The following is a 23,190-nucleotide window of genomic DNA, read 5'->3' on the forward strand; positions in this document are numbered from 1 at the left end:
GATATAAGTCTATACAGCTAAGCTTTGTAGTATCTCTAACCAAAGGAATAGAAAAATTTGATAGCAACATAACTTCCCATGCTTCAAAACTATATAGTTGAACAAAGCTATTATTCATCAGCATAACTTACCCTCAAGAGTTCAGACTACAGTAAGAAAAGAGACTATAACGATAATTTTAACACTTAATTTACCTCCAAAATGCTCTAGTTATCTTTTCGTAGAGCAGTAGTCTACTTGTTTGCATATACTAGGTAGGTAGACACAAGTTGTGTACGTAGGTTTCAAGCAGTCCTTTAGTTATCTAGAAAACGAGAATGATGTCAGTTCTATTGCATTTTCATTACAACTGAAACAGCTGTCATGATCTAGAATTCATCACCTCGTCTTGACATCTCTGTAACTATAACCGCAGCTTCAACATTGGTATAGAGGCTGAACTTGAGAGATCGTACAATGATTTGGAAGCCCTTCCTCTGATCTGCAATCTGTATCCTCCAAAATCACAAGGTTGAGTCAAATTCAGAGAGTAAAATTAACTACAAGATATAGAAACTTTATGGCCTCCAGGATTTTTCTGAACTCCAGCTTGTCCTAATTCTTTACTATCGTCAAACACAAGCAAGATGCTGCTTCTGGTGGACAATCTGCAACAAGACACAAAAAGAAGCAATAATAGATTTTTTTTGTAGTTACTGCTCCCAGATCAACTACAACTACATGTTTTTCTATTTATATAATTAAAATAAGTAAAGCCCTCAAAGTAAGTTATCATAGTTACTGCTCCAATCGTGAATTCCCCGGGAAAAATGCAGTAAGGAACTTATAATGCGGGCAACGAGACGGCTAACTCAATTTAGTCCACATCATGAGCTATTACCACCAATCACGCCTTGTTCTGCAATAAAAAAAACATACATGTTTCAGAAAAGATCCTGCAGCTAGCTAACTAATTTCGAGTGACAATTGAATAAATCAGGAAAGGAAGAAGCTTTCTCATTGAGGTTAGTCGCATGATTAAGACCTCAGCCTTCACAACAATTGACTTCTTTTACTTAGAAGGTTTGCCCTCAGCCTTCTTGAGAAGACGCTCCTTCTTGGCAGTTTATACTTCAAGTTTATACCAGAGAAGAACCTTGAACAGAGGAGTGGCTGCAATTATACAAACATTGGGTTAAAATAGCTAAAGGGTAATATAAAATAGAGCTGTCAAGGGTCCCTAAAACAAAGCTGGTGGGACCTTCGAGCTCTGCTTCAAGATACCCAAGAATCTACAGCCATAAAAACAAATATGTCACAAATTCGAACAGCAACAAGGTGTTCAGAGGGCTGTTTGGCAAAGAAATAAAAGAGAGAGAGAGACACCAAAACTTAAGGCTTTCAAATTATGTAACAACTATTACGAAAACAATTCCTGCATATGTTTTAGGGATGCCATCTCAAAAAATTATATGAAGTGCAATTTCCAGCTTGCGATTGTTTTAATAACACCTGAGATGAACTTAAGCGACCTACCAAAAAAAAAAAAATCAAACGGAACCAACAAGGTTTAAAGGTTGGAAATCGAAAAAGAATGGTGTACTTGAGAAAGAAACCAGCGCTTTGCTTTTCTGAAGACACAATAGACCCTTAGCTTCCCCTGGATTTTGAAAATAACCTTTAAATCTTGTAATATAATAGATACAACTTTGAGAGGTTTCGCTAGTTAGCAAGTCTAGGCATCACAACTAAGATAAAGAGAGAACAATATAGAGGCTGTCCTTGATGAGTTCTTACAATGCTTTGCGAATCATTCCCATGATTTGTGAATCATTCCCATGATCTGCCGAATTCTGAGTAAATGAATATAAACTTATCTAATATGAACTAGGATCGCTCCCTTGAGTACATGAAGTAGTTTCATCCATCAAAAATCGTAGTCCAGGAGGATAGAAGCCTAAAGTTATGATTCATAGTATCTAAAACAACAAGAATCGAGTTATTTGATAGCAAACAATGAATTTTGATAGCAAAAAAAAAAAATCAAATGCAGCAAACAATGGATACAACGTTGCAGCATCGTTAACTAGTTTTTGGAATCACAAACTGCATCATAACTAAAGTACAGAGAGAGAATATTTACCTGACCAACAGTTTCAGAACTTCTGCAATAAACACAAAACGCATGTTAGCTTTGTTAAGGATGAACAAAATTTAGAGAGTAAATTGAAGTAAAAGAGACTGTTTCAAGCAATCACAAGCTAGCAAACTGATCTAATAGGACATGGATCAGTGATAGGAAGCATGCACTAGTCTAAATATTTTGTGGATCAGCGATCAGAAGCAAGCACTAGTTTTAGAATTTCTACAATAACCAATCTCTAGGTATAGAATCAAACAAACATGTAAAGCCTCAGAATACTGCAACTTTTCAACTAATTAGAAATGGTGCCTTACAATACAGCGTCAGTATTTTTATGAAAGCAGTCCTCAAGAGATCTTACAATGCTTCAGAAGCCATTCCCATGTTTTGCAATCTGGATCCCACAAAAACACACGTTAGCTTTGTTCTAAAAACAAGGGACATTGATCATATCGCAAGCAAACAATAGTTTGATCCATCCGTAGAATCATCATCATCATCCATCAAAATCAAAATCGGACCGTTGTCGTAGGAAAAGATTCCTCAAAGGTCGGTGGTGGTGATTTTGGAGATTTCTGGGTTTTATAAAAGAAGGATGAACAAAATTCAGAGAGTAAATTGAAGTAAAAGAGACTGTTTCAAGCAAATCAGCAATCGCAAGCAAGCATCAATCTGCATAATCATTCATCATCATCCATTGACATCAAAACAAAATCGAACTGTTGTCGCATCTCAAACGGCTCGATTATAAAAATCATCAGATAGAAAACAAAATCGGACCGTTGTCGCATCTCAAACGGCTCAAATTTAAAGAGATTTCTCAAAAGTCGGTGGTGGTGATTTTAGAGATTTCTGGGTTTTATTAGAGATCCAAACGGTCGAAAACTCAGATTGAAACATCTCTCTTTCTCTTCCGTAACTGAAAAGGATACTTTTCTGGATTTAAATCGCGTTTTCACGTCCACGATTTTATTATTTTATGACCGTTTGAAGTGTCACTGTCTCTAATCAATTTAACTAAACCAAAACTTACAATTAAACCAAACCAATATTATATTACAGTTTAAACCAAAACAAATTCAGAACCGGTTCTATTTTAATTCTATTTTTCTTTTACATCATCCCTAATTTTCACATGATTAATGTCATGAAAATTTCAAATCAAGAACGATTAGAAAATTTAAAAGATCTGCATTAGAAGTTTATCATACTCAGCAACCAAGAACAATTCTGATCAGTGTGAAGAGGACCACTGCAACTCAAAGAGTATACTAAAACATGTGTAATGTGGATGCAGCCTGAAAGAATGATTTGAATGCAAGTGGCATTGGTTGAGTTTTGAGAGATGAGAAAGAGGAAACATCTGATGGGGTTGTGTACTGCTGCTGAAGCCTTCCCTCGTCTTGGTAGTTCCTTGAAGTTGAAGCCTCTGCCATCACATGGGCATTGAACTGTGTCTATAAGGTTTTTTTTGGCAATTCGAGAGAAATTATTCAACCATAAGAATGAAGTAAGATTAAGAATCTATTACACAATAGATTGGAATTTATTGACCTTAAGGGAGATTATCACCGGTCATTATATTGGAAGATTTAAGAATCTTTTGCTAATGACACTTTGCTCTGGCCATGTCGCAAGTTCTTCCTTCACCTCCAAGGCAAACATATAACCTTTTGCATTCACCACCTAAGCAGAGCAATCAGCTTCCACAGTACTACATTTGCTTCTGAATTCCCAAACTCCTAATGTATTTGGATTTCTTTTGAGGATTTTATTTTGTACATGATTTAGCTGTTCTTGGATAGGTATAGTTTTTCGATTTTTTTAAAAAAGGATAGGTATAGTTTCTGGATTCTTTTGTAAATCACTCTTATGTGAACAATATATGCGATAAGCTATATGTGTTATATGAATTTGTGATCTCATTGAAGAAGAAGAATCAATGAAGAACAGTTTTGTTAGTAGTTAGCATTTTTGATAGAACTCCTTTTACGTTTAATTAAACACTCCCTAGTCCCATGAAGAATCTTGAGGATTTTTATCGGATTTTTTAGCGAAGGTTGAGGAAAGCTTTCGTTTTGCTTTTTTCTTTTTCTTTCTAAAAATGATTAACACTCCCTAGTCTATGAAGATTGACGATTGCTCGATGTATTGTTTAATAGAATAATTATTTCCTCTAATGTAGTTGGTAACCCACTGAAGTTAGTTGGTAAATAACAAATTAACGATTTACAAGTTTGGTGGTTCCGATTATTATATTTAGTTACAAGACAATCACTTGGTATTTTAGTTACAACTTACATGACAATGCAAAATATATTACTATTACGAGCCATTTAGATAGTATCAACCAATATACACCACGCAGATTGTTCAGTTCATATACATAAGCCGAGTTATTTAAAAGACTAGGAAATTATATAACTTGCAGAAACAATAGTTTAGTGGAGCAATCATAAGCTTAAGTTGTTTAAGGATTCCTCATCAAAATCTAATGCATTATTTTTCTTTTATGGCTTTGGTGTTGGATTTTTCCCACCAAAGCCACTGTTCATTCTAATGAACAAATCTAATGCATGATGGAAAGACTCTACTCCTTTGTATGCAAAACAGCAAAAGTCATAATTACATTCTATAAAAAGTTTAATCTATAAGTTTTTAAGGCTTTCCACATAAGATTATAAACAAACAATCACGATTAGTCAACATTTTTTAATTTCTAATAATTTGCTATATCAAAGATAATTATATAGCTCTATAAGAATATCACTATGGTGATCCATTTCAAGAAAATTTCTGAAAAATATTATTTAGAAAATGGTAACAACTATTTTAATCCCCATCATATTCACCATCAACTACTTTTTTTTTTTGTCAAACCACCATCTACTACTTAAGTATTGGAAAATTGGCCTTATTAGAAGTACGGGCGACCATATTCCATGAGAGCTTTATGTAAGTTAAATGGCCATATTAATATGAGTAAATTGTTGAGATCGTCGCATTTTTTGTTACTTTTGAAGTTATTTTTGGAGATTCAACGACGACTTAGTAGCATTTTTTGATATATGTTGATCATGGAATAAGCCGTATATTATATGATCTAAATTATCTTTTCGGTCACTATGTTTCAAACCTTTTTTTGTTACTATATGTAACCAAACATTGAAAAAATATATATCAAAACGATATATTACATCATGCAATGAATCATCCTATTTAAATAATAGTTTACTGTGGAAAAAATGGTTGTAAAGATCAAAAACACGATATGGTCGTCTGGATATACATATACGTAAAATACAAAACAGGAAAACAATTGCTAACGAGGCGTGGTTGCCATTAAAAGGTGTAATATGTAAATAAAAATCTCTATATAAAAAAGCTCCACTTGAATGTATATGAAGACTGTTGGCATAAGTTTGAAGATAGCTTGAGGTTGGCATAAGTTTGAAGATAGCTTGAGGTGCAAGCTATACTAATCCTACCGAGTTATGGAATTATGATTAGTTCTATTTAGGAGTTATCTAAATATATTAGTTTACCGGTTTAGAATAGAAAAATTCCTATCGATGCGGAATTGGAAAGTTGTCAATTCTAGGGCTGCGCATCTAGGGTATTCTCGAGAGATGCACACAAGGTGTGTGGCGTCGCCCCACTATTGCTTGATATGATATACAATTGTAATTGTAATTGTAATCTTGTTCTAGTGGATTTGTTCTAGACTAGGTCCCAGAGATGTACGAGATCCGAACCCTGTTAACAAACTCTCGTGTTGTTTTACATTATGCTCATACATAGTCGCACTCAACATATACGTACTAGAAGAAGTAGACTTACAAATATGTGTTCTTTATGAAAACGCAAGAGCTATCGATATGTATGGAAACTGAGACACAAACTGAGTCACAAACTAAGACAGGGGTTCTTCAAAATAAAACTTCTTTATTAGATAATCTGTTTAGTAAACTTACAAGTTTCACTCAATCAATTATCTAATCTCTCATGTTCATGAATCTATACACAATCCAAGAACCTCTCAAGACAAACCCCTTAGTCCCCTTAAGCGTTATGCTTTCCTACAAGAACCCACATAACCTTAATGTCTAAGAATTCTCTTGCTCTTTTGTGCTAACCTCTACAAAGGCTTAGGCCCCCTATTTATACACAATAGGTCGTGGCCATACAACCTTAAATTCCTATTATAATTCTAATAGGAATTGCCAAATCTCTTTGCAAATTTCCTTTTCTTTTATGGAATAGGAAAGTCTTCTTCATGTTTCCTTTTCTACCAAACAGGAAACTCTTCATGCTTCTAGACTCTTCTCCAAGCTTCTAGTCTTCATAACTTTCATGGTTTGAATATTAATCGCCTTAGCTGATTTCCTTATTTCAGCTCCATGTTATCTGCTTTGTTGAACTACTTCTTGTAGTACTCTGAACTAGTGCAGCGACTACTTCTTGTTGTAAAACTCAGTTAAGAATACATCAACAATCTCTCCCTTTCTTACTGAGTTTTACAATCCAAGCTTCACACAACATAAGCTTCAACTACTACTTTGATGATCTCCAAACTCTCCCTTAATCTCCAAGTAAATATCTCTGCAGCATCTAAAACTCGATCTTCATAACACCAACAATCTCCCCCTTGATGATTGAGTTTTAGAACCAAAACACATACTTAACGCTCAGATGAAAAAGTCATTATTTGTTTTACATCCGCATCACTTTATTGTATTATGTTATCTTCCCTTTTTAACTTTGTGTGTCTCACAAGCACAATATAATTCCAACAACGAACTGAAGATCAAACACCATCTTCTTCTCCCCCTGCTTGTGAGCACACACAAGTTAAAAACATCTTCACAGGTTGACACACTCATTGTTTCCCTTTCCAATATTAAAGAACTCTTGTAACAACTCTTACTTATCAGTCTTGAAACAGAGAATAACCGGAGTAGTAAACCAACCCAGAAAATTATGAAACTTGGTTGATAAACCAACTACCTTCATATGAAGCCATAGAAAGAAACATATCATAATTTGCAGTTACGGTTTAAAAGATATGGCAAGATTCCTATGACAGATCCAGAGTGAGACAATCCTGTGAGCATCCAACTTCAGAAGAGATTTTCTATCAACTATAATGAATCCAACAACGTTCTTTATATCACTGAAAAGATCTTGCTCTCAAGATTCTAGAACATTTTCCAGACGTAAGATCCGAAATTTGCAGCCAAAGAAAACGAAGAAGAGATAACCACATCATGAAGATCATGAACCAGCAAATTTTTTTTTTGTCTCACTGAATTTTACTTTCTTTTTATTTTTTTTTATTTTCTGGGCTTTGGCTTTGATAATGCAGACCATATATTCTCTTCTTATTTCTTCTCCCCCATGGATGTAGCTCTCTCTAATAACTTGCAGAGACAAACATTGGACCTGATTTTGAAAGATTTCCTTTAAATCCAAGACCATATCGATCAGTTTTGCCAATGTTCAGAATACGATCCAACTGTTTTGTGCCATTATTAAGCATTCTCAAATTCTTTTGAGTTTCTTCAAGTTGTATTCTAGCTTGTAATGCTTCTTCTTCTTTCTCTATGGCATATTTTTGTATTTCAGCAACCTTAGCCTCTAGCTTGAGTTTCTCCCTTGTCAACACTGAATTCTCCTCAGTTAGTTTAAGCCATTTATTATACAACATTGTGTAGTTGACACTCTCTACCTTGCTGCAATCTTCTGTTGCAGGTTCTGTTATAATTGTTGGTTCAATAACAGTTTCAGTCCTAGCTACAGTCTCTGTTGCAGTTGCATTCTCTGATGCAGACTTAGGATTTTTTACACATTCACGTTCTATTGCAGTTTCAGAGTCAGTTTCAGGTTTCTTCTTTTGCTTGAGAATGATTCCAATGGTTCCTTCTCTTTTCTTAACACTTTGTAGATTGCTCCAGGTTTTTGTCATATGAGGTGAACTCCCATCATCAATAATCTGATGTTCCTTCCTCTTACACATTGATGCCATCTGATACAGATCAGATTTCTTCACCCATATTTGATTATGAAATCTGTTCCATGAAATTTTTTCTTGATCTTTGAGTCTACTTACTCTTTCTCTAAATCTGTAGCAATATGCTTTTATGTGCCCATTCTTCCCACAAAAATAACAACCAATATGTTTGGTTGTATTACTTTCAGATTTGTATAGATTTGGTAGAGAAACACCTTCAGGTACAAACTTGATTTAGGCTGTTTGAGATCCTTCTTGTCCAGTATATCCCAAACATCTGTTAGATTTTCCTGTTCTTGTAGAGACATTATGCTTGTCCTTCATTAATGTTACATTTTCTTGTTTGATTTTCTTTGTATCACTCAATTCAATCTGCAATGACTTGACAAGTGCATCAAGACGACGCTTCTCTTTTATTAAGGTCTGATTTTCCTTTCCAATCTTAATCAGCGTTTCACGCACCTCCTTGAAACATTCTGTAAATTCATCTACCTGTTCCCCTTCAGATTCAGATTCTGAAACTTCCTCTCCTTCAACAAATGTAGCGACGTCCAAGAATGCACCAAGTTTATTTAGTTCTATTCCATTATCATTATCTTCTTTTGAATCATCTTCAACTCTCAGTTTAGACTTTTCTTTTCTACGTCTCTGATCATTACCACATTCTAGCTGAGTGTGTCCAATACCTTTGCACATAAAACATTTTATTTCTCTTCTTTTGATTATAGGACAATTATTCTTATAGTGTCCATATCCTCTGCACTCATGACATTGCATGTACGTCTTCTTGACAGCTTCACCTTTCTCTAGATTATTTTTGATCGAGCTGAACCTCCTCTGACCTAATTCATGTTCTGCTTCTTTCAACACTCGACTAAACTTCTGAGCCAGCAAACCAATCGAATCTTCTTCTTCTACTTCGTGATTCTCTCTTTCAAGAGCAAAAATGTCTCGTTTATTCTCACCTTCCAGTTCCATCTCATGAGCTTGAAGCATACCAACCACTTCTCCAAAGCTAAGATTTTCTATGTTATGAGACACACTCAAGGCAGTCTTGTATGCCATGAATCTTGTAGGAAGACATCTTAGAAATTTCTTCACCAATTTCTTGTCTTTGTATTTTTTCCCAAGAGTCAATGCTTCCTGAGCTAAAGAACTTATCTTTGAACTAAAATCAGATATTGACTCATAGCTTTCCATCTTTAGATTTTCAAATCTTGAAGCTAACATGTCTTTCCTTAAATTTTTCACCTTAGTAGTTCCTTCAAAGTGAGTTTGCAAGATATCCCATGCTTCTTTTGCTGTTTCACATCCTTGAATCAGTTCAAACTGGTTTCTTCCAACATTATTGTGAATAGCAGAGAGTGCTCTGGCATTATATTTTGATTTCTTCAATTCGTCGTTAGTCCAGTCTTTCTCTGGCTTAGCAACTTCCACTCCTGATTCATCCTTGATTTTTGGCTCTTCCCACTTTTCCAATATTGCTTTCCAAGCATATACATCAATACCTCCTATAACCGCCTTCATCTTTGATTTCCAAAAACCGTAGTTTCCATCACCTAATATTACTCTTGAACCGAACTCAAGTCCATGATAGCTCTCCATCTTCTCCACAGGATCTCACCTATATGTAATCTCACAAGTGCCGCTCTGATACCAATTGAAAACGCAAGAGCTATCGATATGTATGGAAACTGAGACACAAACTGAGTCACAAACTAAGACAGGGGTTCTTCAAAATAAAACTTCTTTATTAGATAATCTGTTTAGTAAACTTACAAGTTTCACTCAATCAATTATCTAATCTCTCATGTTCATGAATCTATACACAATCCAAGAACCTCTCAAGACAAACCCCTTAGTCCCCTTAAGCGTTATGCTTTCCTACAAGAACCCACATAACCTTAATGTCTAAGAATTCTCTTGCTCTTTTATGCTAACCTCTACAAAGGCTTAGGCCCCCTATTTATACACAATAGGTCGTGGCCATACAAGCTTAAATTCCTATTATAATTCTAATAGGAATTGCCAAATCTCTTTGCAAATTTCCTTTTCTTTTATGGAATAGGAAAGTCTTCTTCATGTTTCCTTTTCTACCAAACAGGAAACTCTTCATGCTTCTAGACTCTTCTCCAAGCTTCTAGTCTTCATAACTTTCATGGTTTGAATATTAATCGCCTTAGCTGATTTCCCTATTTCAGCTCTATATTATCTGCTTTGTTGAACTACTTCTTGTAGTACTCTGAACTAGTGCAGCGACTACTTCTTGTTGTAAAACTCAGTTAAGAATACATCAACACTTTATTTGGTATCAGAGTGGGAAACCGACTTGAGTCTTTAGTCTCTAACAGGGTAGATCCTGGATGTATGAACATAGAAGCGAATGAGGATGAAGGCGTGTGTTGAGTGTTTGTGGAATTGAAGAAACATAGAAAATGGTGATTTAAAGTTTAGACATCAGAACAGAAACCGAATTGGTGATGATATCGTCGGAAGGAAGCCATCGAAGAAAAGAATAGAGATTCGTTCTAGTAGGAAAAGAAGAAGTGTTGAGTATCGAGTTCGCTGGGAATCGCAAGGCCGTCACACAAAACTTTGTGTTCCTCTTCCCGTGAGAAAAAAAAAAAAAAAAAAAATGGAACAGAAAAGAGTGTTTTCTCGTCATTGGTCTTTTTGGGATTTTTAATTTAAAACAGGCTTAGAAAAAGCCCATTGTGAGAAGAAGAATTGAAAGTGTTTGGAGTCTCTAAAGGGTTCTAGTAGGTTTTTGTAGAAGGTGATAAGCTCAGGTGGCACAAGTGTGAATCTGGTTGCGAAGATCAGACAGAGAAAATGATTAATCTTCTGGCGAGCTTGGTGTGGTATTTAGTGATCAGCAGAGAGGTACATCGACAAAGATGTCACATGAATGTACAAATACTGTTGCTGGATGTGCTCGGGTTTAGATTGAGAAAAGCTCTGGTTTCTCTGTCTTTCGAATTGGATTGCGAAGAGAAGTCACAGGAAATTGGAGTTGTTGATCGTTTTTCTACTTTGTGTCTGGCTGCCTATTGTTGGTGAAAAGCGACTTTTCTTCGGAACTCTATGAGAAATCGGCTCAAGATCAAAGAAGAAGGGTCTTGATTGTGTTTATGTCATCATGACAGACAAAAGTATTTCCGGTGCATATTGGTGTTTGGTTTCGTCATAGAAACTGTTTGACGACGCGCTACAATGCTATTTGATGGGCCTAGCAGAAGATTCTCAAAGAATTGGTGAAGAGACATCGCCAAAAAAAATGCAGAGGCAATGACTGAAATTACATCTGGTTCTATTGTAGGGTAAGAAGCTTTGAGGCAGAGACAAGTAGAAGGGTTATAGTGATGATTGTGAGGTTCATTGGTTACCTGTGAAGTATGTTTTCAGAGAAGATAATAGAATGAAGTATGCTTCTTTAGCGTATCAGAGGAATGGCCATGAGAGTTGAGAGATCTGCTGCGGTTACCGTGCAGTTAATTTTAGGTTGCTAAAGACTGTTTTCTTGGCTGGAGTTTTTTTGCTATAGTGTGAAATTGCAATCAAAAGAGAGCTTGGCGCTATAATGTGAACTTGAAATTTTGTGATGATGATCTCAAAGGGCGCTTACAGTTGGTCTTGGAATTAGAGTCAAGAGCTAGATGCCTGTGATATTATTTTTTCTGAGATAAAAAGTTGCGAGTGTTGTAAGCTTAAACGAAATCAGTGTGTGATGTGGCTGCAAAGAAGAGAAGCTGGGTTTTTTTGGTTCTTCTGGTTTTTGTGCAAAACTTTCTTCTTGGACGGTCATGGTTCACATAAAATGTGGAGAAAGTTTGGTGCTTTTTGCTCGCTGAGTGTTGACGAAATGCCTGAGAGAAATATGGTTTTGTGGAATTCTAAGCTGTGGATCAAAACACATAGCTTGAAAAGTAAGACTAAACGTTTAGAGCATACAAAAGTCTTTATCTTCTGTTTGGTTCTGTTATCGACATTGAAAAGGAAAGATGAAGCAAACAATGGTTTTTGTGAGCCACGTTCTTTGAGGCTCCATTTGTTGAAGTGTTTTTGTGATTGATAGAATTGCTTGAGACGTTGGCCAAGTTATAACAAGTTTAGTTGAAAATTGTCAAAGATGATGGGAAGGAATTAATGACGAGACATGAGAGAATTGGAGGCTGGTCGAATTAACAAAGGAAAGAAATAGGAATTATATTTGAGAAAGGAAGTTTTGATTTCACCATGGGATATTATATGTCGTGAATATTGCATCGACGATCATCAAGGTTGACTGAGGTGGAACAACTTGTCATTAATTGTAATATCTGGTTTGATGATGTTCATGTTAACTCATGAAGGAGAGTGTAACTCAAAGAGATGCTTCGTGCTGGACGGAAACGATGCGGAGAGAAATCCATAAAAGAGTATAAAGTCAAGTGAAATGGGTTACAGATCTCGGTTTTTAAGTCTGAAAGGTGTTCTGAAAATTGAGAGCTAGATCTTTCCAATGATATAAAGATCGTCATATAATTCGTTGTGGTCTAATGGGAAATTGCTCTTAAAGTTGGACTGTTTGCAAGCTGCATCATTTCGGATCTGTGCTGGGAAAGTGGCCGTAACTTTCAAACCGTAAATGCAAATCGTGATCTGTTTTTTCCTGTGTCTTCATATGACTGTTTTTGATATTCCCACAAAATTTCATAATTCTCTGGGTTGGTTTGCTACTCCATTGTGCTCTGCATCGAAACTGATGAAAAATGCAGAATTTTAGTTGTCTCAAGACAAGAAGTTGTGGAGAAATATTTGAAGGCTAGATTGGAGAGCATAATTTTAAAAGAGAATATGAGCTCGTTGGTCTTGTAAACAAGTATGTGTGATTAACAAAGTTCATAAAGAAGATTTTGTGGTTGAAGAGATTAAGACAGATCCAAGAGGAAAAAGTAGAGTTGATTGAGAAAAAGAAAGGGACAAGAAGATATGATCTGCATCGTCAAGGTTGAAGTATTTGAAAGAAATTTGCAAGGAGATATCAAGCTCATTGGAAAAGAAAATCCTAGTAAAGATTTACTCTGTATGAGAAGCTGAATGGGATCAATTGTCCACTGCAATCACAAAGACTAGATATCTTGAACATGAAATAAAATGAGATTTTGTAGAGATATAAGAGACTGTGTGGAGAATGGGTAAGTGGAAGTCAAGCATGTTCACGGAAGTGAGGAAAAGGTAGATATCTTGACTAAAGCGCTTGGAAGAAAAGAGTTTTAAAAAATGAGGGATCTCATTGGCATGAGAGATTTGGAAGAAAAGGAGTTCAAGCTTAAGAGGGAGAATGTTGGCATAAGCTTGAAGATAGCTTGAGGTGTAATCTTATTCTAATCCTACCGAGTTATGGAATTAGGATTAGTTCTATTTAGGAGTTATCTAAATATGTTAGTTTACCGGTTTAGAATAGGAAAATTCCTATCGATGCAGAATTGGAAAGTTGTCAATTCTAGGGTTGAACAATTGTTATAAATACCAAGAGGGTGTTTCATGAAGACTTGCGCGTCTAGGGTATTCTCGAGAGATGCACACAAGGTGTGTGGCGTCGCCCTACTATTGCTTGATATGATATACAATTGTAACTGTAATTGTAATCTTGTTCTAGTGGATTTGTTCTCGACTAGGTCCCGGGGATGTAGGAGATCCGAACCCCGTTAACAAACTCTCGTGTTGTTATAGTCGCACTCAACATATACGTACTAGAAGAAGTAGACTTACAAATATGTGTTCTTTAAAGACCCATTCAAAAGTTTCTCTTGAAATCAACATAAACAAAAACTAAAAACCAACATGGCTTTGCTAAAGTTGTCTCTCTTGGGACTGTTTTTGCTACTAACCATCGTCGTGGTCTCTTCAGTAACAGCCGATGGACCTGTTTGCTCGCCGTCGACAAAACTAAGCCTGGTAAGTTTTCGTGATGGTTTTATATTTGACAAAACAACTTATATCCATGCTGATTTTTGTTTTCTTTAATTTACTTTTATATTACAGAGATGCAATAACGAAAAGAGCAGTGTTGTTGCTGATTTCTTCCATCGTTATAAGGTGCTAAGTGAGTACCCTGTTTCCGTTAAGTATTTGTTGTTGTTTATAGTTCTTGTTTTTTATTTTGTATTTATTGATAGACAAGATCTAATGGACTATTGGTCTGTAATTCCTATTGGCCGGGGACCAAAAAATTTGTTGGTGTTCAGTATTTTATTTTATTTCAATTTTTGTATAATATTTTATTTAGATTATTATTTTTATTTACTATTCATAAATTATAGTTTGTAATGGTGCGAACCGAGAAAAATAGAAAAAAATTCGCAGCAAACTAAACAAAGATCCTTTTTATGTATAAATAAATTTGATCTGCATTGAATTATAGTCCATCTATCCGCTAATGGTTTAGTCTGCTTCGTCTGCAACATCTATTGAAAGTTTTAGCTGATCATCCCACGTCCAAAAGATGTGTTACAACAGTGTTTGAAAGTTATGAATTCCCCTTGGGGAGGATGATTGTATTCACAGGCTTTAAATAGCCATAGAGGTTACATCGATGTCCTATATACTTGGGATACATGAAACAATATAAACTAGATATTAGCTATGAAGTTGAACAGAATATTCCTATATTCTATCACCCTCCCTCAGTTGAAGCTTCGGGACTCCTGATAGTTAAACTGGCTCGAAACTCATTGAAAAGGCAGGTGGGTAAGCCTTTCGTGAAAATGTCGGCATATTGAAGAGAGCATGGTACATGTATAACTTTAACCTCGCCAATGGCAATCTTTTTGCGGACAAAGTGGAAATCGAGCTCTATATGCTTGGTCCTTTGATGTTGAACCGGATTGTTGGCTAAGTAGACTGAGCCGATGTTGTCGCAGTAGACTAGGGAAGCTTTTCGTAGTGGTAAATGAAGTTCCCGTAGTAGATTGCATAGCCATGTGAGTTTTGCAACGACATTCGCCACTCCTTTGTATTCTGCTTCTGAGCTAGACCGTGAAACCGTTTGTTGCCGTTTGGCTGACCATGAGACAATGTATCGAACCAAGAAAAATACAGTAACCAGATGTGGAGCGTCTAGTATCGGGACAGCCGGCCCAGTCTGCATCCGTATAAGCTGTCTGAGTAGTAATGTCACCTCTCACAAGCTGTAGACCATGTTTCACTGTCCTGCAAGTAGCGGATTATTCGTTTCAATGCATTCATATGTGGGATGTGCGGATCGTGCATGTAGAGGCAGATTTGGTGGACTGCATATGCTATATCTGGGCGTGTGAAAGTGAGGTACTGGAGAGCACCAGCCAAGCTCCTGTAAGTTGTCGGATCTGGTATTGGTTCCCCATCAGCAGCAGAGAGCTTGGACTGAAGATCCACTGGAGTTGTGCATGGTTTACACTCAGACATACCCGCACGATTTATAATGTCTTGTGCATAGCTAGGTTGACTTAAAAACACACCTTGTTTGTTGTAGTCAACTTTGATGCCCAGAAAATGTCGTAGCTTCCCCTCGTCAGACATTGGGAATTCATCTTTTAGCCTGTCTATTATCCGCTTGAGGAGTGTGATAGATGAATCAGTTAGCATGATATCATTAACATAAGACAGGAGATAGGCAAGATGAGGACCATTTTTGTAGATGAACAAAGAGTTATCGGCTTTGCTCATGACAAATCCAATCTTGGTTAGATACGTTGTAAACCGAGAGTTCCAGGCCCTTGGAGCTTGCTTTAAGCCATAAATGGCCTTATTGAGCTTGCAAACATGATTTGGAAATTGTTTGCTCACAAAACCAGGTGGTTGGTGCATGTAGACTGTCTCATTCAAGTCCCCCTGAAGGAAAGCATTCTTTACATTCAGCTGATGCATAGGCCAGTTCAAAGCGACTCCAACATCCAAAATGGCTCTTATTGTAGCAGGTTTGACAACCGGACTGAAATTCTCGTTGTAATCAACCCCTTGTTTATGTGATTTTCCATTCGCTACAAGTCTTGCTTTGTGGCGCGTTAGAGCTCCATTGGCATCATATTTGTGTATGAAAAGCCACATTGAGCAAACGATATTGACGTTAGGGGGCCTATCAACCAAATTATAACTTCTAGTCTTAATCATGGAACCATATTCATTAGTCATAGCAGGATTCCAATTAGGGTCTTGTAGGGCATGGTTGTGACCTTTTGGAAGTGGTGATTTGGTGGTGATGTTAAGGGATAGAACATGTTTTGGTTTAGCTATGCCAGATTTTGATCTGGTGGTCATTGTATGGCTAGGATTGGAAGATTTCGAAGTTGTGGTTATTGGTGGAGGAAGAGCCGGAGTTGGTGTTTGTTGGTGGATTGGTGTTTCGAGTATCTCTTTGAAAATTGGAGGCGTCGAGGAATGTGTAACAGGAAGGATGATGAAGCTGTTGATCTACTGCTGGAAATTTATCTTCGACAAAAAGGACATGTTGCGAGATAATAATTTTCTTTGTTTTCAAATCCAGGCAGCGATATCCCTTTTGTTGTGAAGGGTAGCCAAGGAAAAGACACGGGGTTGATCTTGGTGAGAGCTTAGAGAGATTGTTATGGTTTAAGGAAGGGAAGCATAGGCACCCAAAGACCCTAAGATGATCATATGATGGAGGTTTGTTTTACAGCAAAGTGAAAGGGATTTTGTTCTGAATTGCTGAAGAGGGGAGAATGTTTAAAACATGAACAGCGACATTCAAAGCTTCTACCCAATAACATGGTGGTAATCGAGCTTGAAAGAGGAGAGCTTGAATAGCATTGTTTATTGTTCGGATCATTCGCTCAGATTTAACGTTTTGTTGTGAGGTATGAGGACATGAGAACCGAACTTTGAGCTCGAATAGCATTGTTTATTGTTCGGATCATTCGCTCAGATTTAACGTTTTGTTGTGAGGTATTAGGACATGAGAACCGAACTTTAATGCTATTTTTCTCAAAAAAATCATGGAATTGATTGTTATTGTACTCACCACCATTGTCACATTGAAAACTTTGAATGAAGGCATCGAATTGTGTTTTGATCATATTTGAAAAGTGTTTGAATTTAGTGAAAACATCACTTTTTCTGCGAAGTGGATAAACCCAAAGGTGATGAGTGAAAGCATCAAGAAATAAAACATAGTATTTGATCCCACTTATGCTTGAGACAGGGTGGGTCCAGACATCGGAGTTAATGATTTCAAACGCTCTAGAAACCGTGGAAAGAGATTTATCAAACGGCAATTTTATTTTTTTCCCAAATGACAAGGTTCACAAGAATGAGACAACTTGTTTTTATTACAAAAACCGAAAGACTTAGATAGAAATGAATCAAGAGAAACCGATTGAGTATGAGCTAGACGTTTGTGCCAAAGGGATGGAGTCAACGCAAGGAGAGCTGTTGAGGTGGGCATTGTTTTATTGAGGGATGCTGGAAGTGGGTATAGGTCACCTTGGCTATCACAGCGGAGCAGAATCCTCCGTGTTTGAAGGTCCTTCACAGAAAAGCCAAAAGGATCAAATTCAACCGTACACCCAATTATCGGTGGTAAATTTTCGAACAGAAATCAGGTTTTTGACAATTTGGGGTGTAACTAGTGATACTAGGTTTTTTGTGTCTCCTAGCAGGTTCAATTAACCTTAAGTGTTGTAGTATTTAAGGTGTCAATCCAAATGGGATGTTGCTAGCAATCAAGATGCAATCAAGGAATCACAAGTCAAGCCAATTCAAAAAGAGTGTTTTTTCTAACAATCCTAGAATAACAAAAATGTAAACGGAAATGTGTTCTGGAACTAGAAACGAGAATGCAAGACAAGAAATGAAAATTAATAAAAACAGAAACGAGTCTAAGCATGAACTAAAAAGCAAGAAGCGAAACAATCTCAGGAATGTAATATCAATCAAAAGGATAAAAGTCCTAAGGATGGGAGTAATTGATGTCGGTGGAGTATCCTAGTCTACAGAGTGTTTAACATGCCACAAGCAATCTATCCCTAAACAATGAACATCACAACTTAGCTAATCCAATCTCTTGGTAAAAGCTACTCAGACTCAACCACTTCCATACCTAGCTCTCGCTAGAGAAACGTGGTCGAGCAGGCATGACAAACAAGTTCATTCACGTCAACAAACATCCTAGACAACTAATCTCTTAGGCTAGGAACGTAAGTCTCTGGCACTAGTTGGTCAGACATTTCATCGAACACCTTTTGGGTGTGGAAATGTCTCGAACCTAGTTCCAATTGATCAGAGAGAAACTAGTAATTCTAACTCTAGTCCAGAAGGGAATCATACAAATCAAGCTTAAACACCCTACATCCTAAGATCCTCCACCTAATCTATCCCATCCTCAAGAACTAACACACTACTCAGATCCGGAAATCATCATCAACAATACAAACTCAGAAAACATTGAAACAAGCATTCTTAGATAGGTAAAAATAAGATAAACAAGTTTGTAGAAGAAATCAAATGCAAATACTCAATGTATCAAAAGATATCTGAATACAAAGTCTGGGAACGGTTCTTGGTGGCTAGGGAAACCTTACAAAATAAAAACGAGATAAAAACTAAGATGATGTCGCAAAGACTTAACAAAACGTATTTATAGTAAAGACATAAAATCCCTAAAACTTAAAACGACAAGATGAAGAGTCGGTTTGGGAATCTCCTGAAGCGTGTAAGATGGAACGTCTTTCCTGACATGTGCGAACGAGAAGTGGCTCGAGTGAGTGATGGCGTCGGCTCAAACAGTAGTCGACAACGGAGTGATGGCGCGACTCGAGCGGATGTGTGATGACGGAGTGACGGCGCGACCCGAGCGGATGTGTGATGACGGAGTGATGGCGCGACTTGAGCGGATGTGTGATGACGGAGTGATGACGCGACTCGAGTGAGGTGATGGCGTTGGCTCGAGTGGAGTGATGGCGTTGGCTCGAGTGGAGTGATGGCGTTGGCTCGAGTGGAGTGATGGCGTTGGCTCGAGTGGAGTGATGGCGTTGGCTCGAGTGGAGTGATGGCGTTGGCTCGAGTGGAGTGATGGCGTTGGCTCGAGTGGAGTGATGGCGTTGGCTCGAGTGGAGTGATGGCGTTGGCTCGAGTGGAGTGATGGCGTTGGCTCGAGTGGAGTGATGGCGTTGGCTCGAGTGGAGTGATGGCGTTGGCTCGAGTGGCGCGACTCGAACAGCACGACAGCGCGACTCAAACGGCACGACATCGTGACTCGAACGGCACGACTCGAACGGCACGACAGCGCGACTCGAGCTGGATGTATACGCTTCCACTAAAACGATGATAACTTTTGAACCACAGCTCCGATTGGCTTGAAATAAACGGCATTGGAAAGATGCCTCAATATTCTACAACTTTGATGAAGACGTCGAAAGCTGAATCCCCCGACCGGTGGCTCGAAAGACGACTCGAATGGCGACTCGATCGACGGTCAAGGTGTTGCTCGAGTGGGTGACTCGAACGACGTCGAACAGCGACTCGAACGGCGATGCTGAGCGATGTGTTCCCAACGTCTCCTAGATACCTGAAATACTCCAAAATGCACAATGTATGCAAGGATGATGCAAGAACTACCTAGACATGCAAAGTGTATAGAAAAGACTAGAAAATGTTGCAAAACAATCAGTTGTCCTAGCTAAATGCATGATAAACATATGCTAAAAGGAGACAAAATATAGACATATCAACTAGCACATTTCTGAGGTTTAGAGGATGGGAAAGGCTTTTTATGGAGGAAAAACCCATACAAGTGACTGGTATTTTGGAACCATTGCCTACTATGATTGATTGAGTGATGTTATGACTAATGTTAGAATGGAGGTTACCTGGTGTGGAGGAGAGATGAGCCGTCGCACCTGTATCCATGATCCATGGATAAGCATTTGGGTCCGAGATACTCGCCGTCATCAGAGTTGCTGGAGGGAGTTCAGTAAGGTGAGCTTGCTGGTACGACGGAGCCGGAGAGGTCGGGAACGACTGTCTGTATTGTTGTTGTGGCCATTGCCCATAGTAGTTGGGCCAAGACGGGAACAGGCCTTGCCAAAAAGGTGGTGTGGCCCAATTAGGAAAATTAGGTCTTGATTGATAGTTGTGTCGACCACCTCCTCTTGTTTGATTGTTCCGGCGATTACCTCTGTTTTTTCCAAACTGCTGTCGTGGATTTGCTTGAGATGAAGGACGAGGCTCCGAAGGTGGGGCTGAGATGGTGAGAGCCGTTGTTGAGGACGAATGATCAGTATGTGTGGATACGAGGCGTTGGGATTTTTTTAGGCGAGATTCCTCAAGTTCCAGCATCGATTTCGCCATTTCAAAGGTAGGGAACGGGTCCTTGTGTTTGATAACATTGATTATGTAATCAAACTTTTCATTAAGTCCATTCAGCATGTACATGACCAAGTGGCGTTCATTTACTAGGGCCTCGACATTGGTAAGTAGGTCGGCGAGGGATTTGATTTTCTGACAGTACTCCTGAATTGAACGGTCACCAATGACCATGGTGCGAAGCTCGTTGTCCAGCTGAATAGCCCTCGCCTCCTTGTTGTTGCGTAATTGATTTTCAACACGAATCCAAACATTACGAGATGTCCCACCAGTTTTAAAGGAAGAGCGAAACAAATCTGGTGCTAGAGTGCCGTAAATCCAGAGTTTGACCAAGCCATCACGCTTGTACCAAGCAGCATCGTTTGCATTAGTCGGACATAGAGTCCCATCGATGTGCCAGAGGACATCAAATGTTAGGCAATGAGTGAGGAAAAGCTCTCTCCAGGCATCATAGTTGTGGTCGTCGAGGTCTAGGATGAGCGGGATGTGAGATTTGATGTTTGTGACACCAAAAACAAGCTCATAGGGACCTTGAGGGGCAGCCATCGTTGATAAAAGAGAAAAAAAAGAAGCGAGAGAGAGAGATAGAGAAAGAAGAGAGACGAAAGCAAAGGATATCAAGAGTGAACTCGCTCTGATACCATGAAAGTTATGAAATCCCCTTGAGGAGGATGATTGTATTCACGGGCTTTAAATAGCCATAGAAGTTACATCGATGTCCTATATACTTGGGATAAATGAAACAATATAAACTAGATATTAGCTATGAAGTTGAACAGAATATCCCTATATTCTATCAGTGTTCTCTCCAAAATTCTCACTATATATAGCGGCTTATGGCTTTGAACTTCTATTAAAAATGTCACTAATAGCGTCTTTTCTGATTTCTCTTTCTGTGTTTATTCAAGTTTCGTATCATAATTCTTGTTCTTTTAGCCAAAGTTGTCTAAGCTTTTACTAATTTTTCTTCTTAGAGGATTAAGATCTACCCATCTTTGTTAATATATATATATATATACTCAATTATGTTCTTAGTAATACCTACTAAGGAGCATCATTTCATTGACTACTCCTTAATCCTTATCATACTTGATTTCAGATTCCACGTTGTTTTCGCCACAAAAATATTCCAACTAAGGACCGTCATTTCATTGACTAATCTAGCTAGTTCTAAGGAAACTATGTAAACTGTATTATATGATACAAAACAGAAATCAAACATTTGTTTATTATGTAACCAAAGCTAAAAGTTCTATCCCCTTTCACATAATCATACTATCCCAAATCGTAATGTATCAAAACGATGATCAATTGTTACACGCAATTGAAGCATAGTGATAGGAATGTTGCAAATGTCTCACCATGGTGGTGTATACAGTTTTTGAGAAAGAGACTCGACAAGATTTTTCTTAAATCACCAAACTTGATAAAATATTTGGAACAGGTAGCAAATTTTTCAACACACATAGCTCCTTAAACTTAGAGACGTACTTAGAAGTTACATATCATCAACACATAAACTCCTTAAAACAACAACACACACACACACAAAGTAGTTTACAAACGAAAAGACACAAATGCAACTCATTAATTGACATTAAGATGAGAGAAACCCCAAAACACCAAATCATCAAGCCGCTCATTGGTCGGACAATTCCCACCATGAACCAGCAGACCTTCCTCACCATCCTTAACCGCTGCAGTAAACGCACACCACCCGCGTTGGCTCGGCTTCTCCTCCTCTTTCCCACAAACAATCCTCTCCCACACTAATGTCTCTGTATCAAGCTTGTAAACCTCTCCAGACATCTTCCCAGCTCCCATATGCATAAGCTCATGCGGCTCTTCCTCCCCACCATATATAACAATGTATTTCCCGTAAGAAACCGCCGGAAACACGCTTCTCGCCGACGGTACATCCCCGGTGGTCTCCACAGCAGTCCATTTCTCACTAGCCAGATCAAAACAATGAATATCACCCAATTCATTACCATCAAACCCAAACAAAACCCAAATTTTCCCTTCCACAACCACAAGCCCCGGTGCTCCTCGCCCTTTACAAGCTTCCCCTGCATCAGGATACTCAACCCACTTCTGATCAACAACATCGTAAGCGTGAAGCGTGTTCACACGTCCCTTAGCAGTAACACCACCAAAGACATAAACTTTACGATCATCACAAGCCATTGAATGGTAGCTACGACCAGGGAGCCCTTCTTCAACAGGAGATAACATTTTCCACTCATTAGTCACAGTGTCATAAGAATACAAACCGTTGTACTTCCGCTGATCATCACGGCCACCGTAGACGTAGATCGTTTTACCGATCGTGACCATGGAGACTCCAAAACAGGGGAAAGGAGCCTCCCCTGTCGCAGGAGCTATAGACCATTCTTGACTCTGGAGATCGAAAACGTAAAGATCGTTGTCGATATGAATCGTCGGCTTCAGCTCACCGCCGAAACAGTAAACTTTGTTCCCAACGACGGTCATGGCGTGTGAGCTTCTCGGTCCAGGACCAGCTCCCTTTTGACTCACCTGATCAACATAATCAAGATCAGATTTTTTCAAGAATCGAAGCCCTTAATTATATTTTGAAGATTGAAATTAAGATTGAATTTTTACCTTGACCCATTTGTTCTCCACCGGACACATTTTTTCTTTGTTCTTCACACCAAAAAATATTATCTTTAAGAAACTCTGATAGATCAAAATT

The 23,190-nt window shown here is 38.1% G+C and overlaps 4 protein-coding genes across 5 annotated transcripts in view; 1 reads left to right on the forward strand and 3 right to left on the reverse strand.

The window, feature by feature from the left end:
• LOC109131194 lies at positions 8,367-9,737 on the reverse strand. The gene has a single exon (XM_019241879.1). The coding sequence runs from the start codon at positions 9,735-9,737 to the stop codon at positions 8,367-8,369; it is 1,371 nt and encodes a 456-aa protein (XP_019097424.1).
• Positions 13,959-14,387, forward strand: LOC104770868 (the record flags this gene model as incomplete). The annotated part of the gene is made up of 2 exons (XM_010495329.1): positions 13,959-14,072; positions 14,160-14,387. Coding segments are annotated over exons 1-2 (342 nt in total), but the record flags the coding sequence as incomplete, so codon positions are not given.
• LOC104772535 lies at positions 17,603-21,020 on the reverse strand. Its single transcript, XM_010497138.1, has 2 exons — positions 19,979-21,020; positions 17,603-17,637 (listed from the first exon to the last, which is right to left on the reverse strand). The coding sequence occupies exons 1-2, from the start codon at positions 21,018-21,020 to the stop codon at positions 17,603-17,605; spliced, it is 1,077 nt and encodes a 358-aa protein (XP_010495440.1).
• Positions 21,869-23,190, reverse strand: part of LOC104770869 (nitrile-specifier protein 5) — a 1,908-nt gene continuing 586 nt past the window's right edge. The window contains exons 1-2 of one of the 2 annotated variants that reach the window (XM_010495331.1): positions 23,100-23,184; positions 21,869-23,012 (exon numbers count right to left, since the gene is read on the reverse strand). In XM_010495331.1, the coding sequence (XP_010493633.1) occupies positions 22,062-23,012; positions 23,100-23,129 (981 nt within the window). In that variant the 5' untranslated portion in view covers positions 23,130-23,184 and the 3' untranslated portion in view covers positions 21,869-22,061. Of the gene's footprint in view, positions 23,013-23,099; positions 23,185-23,190 lie in introns of those variants that run through there. The other variant, XM_010495332.2, reaches the window with a different exon arrangement.

Source organism: Camelina sativa, chromosome 20 (genome assembly GCF_000633955.1).
Source record: "Camelina sativa cultivar DH55 chromosome 20, Cs, whole genome shotgun sequence".
NCBI classification, from domain to species: Eukaryota; Viridiplantae; Streptophyta; class Magnoliopsida; order Brassicales; family Brassicaceae; genus Camelina; species Camelina sativa.

Bases quoted from the DNA above. Each gene is read 5' to 3' on its own strand.
- LOC109131194 (XM_019241879.1), bottom strand. From the start codon at position 9,737: ATGGAGAGCTATCATGGACTTGAGTTCGGTTCAAGAGTAATATTAGGT.
- LOC104772535 (XM_010497138.1), bottom strand. From the start codon at position 21,020: ATGGCTGCCCCTCAAGGTCCCTATGAGCTTGTTTTTGGTGTCACAAAC. The intron at 17,638-19,978 runs GTAACCTCCATT...TTTTCTGTGAAG, and splicing joins TCATCTCTCCTCCACACCAG to GACCTTCAAACACGGAGGAT.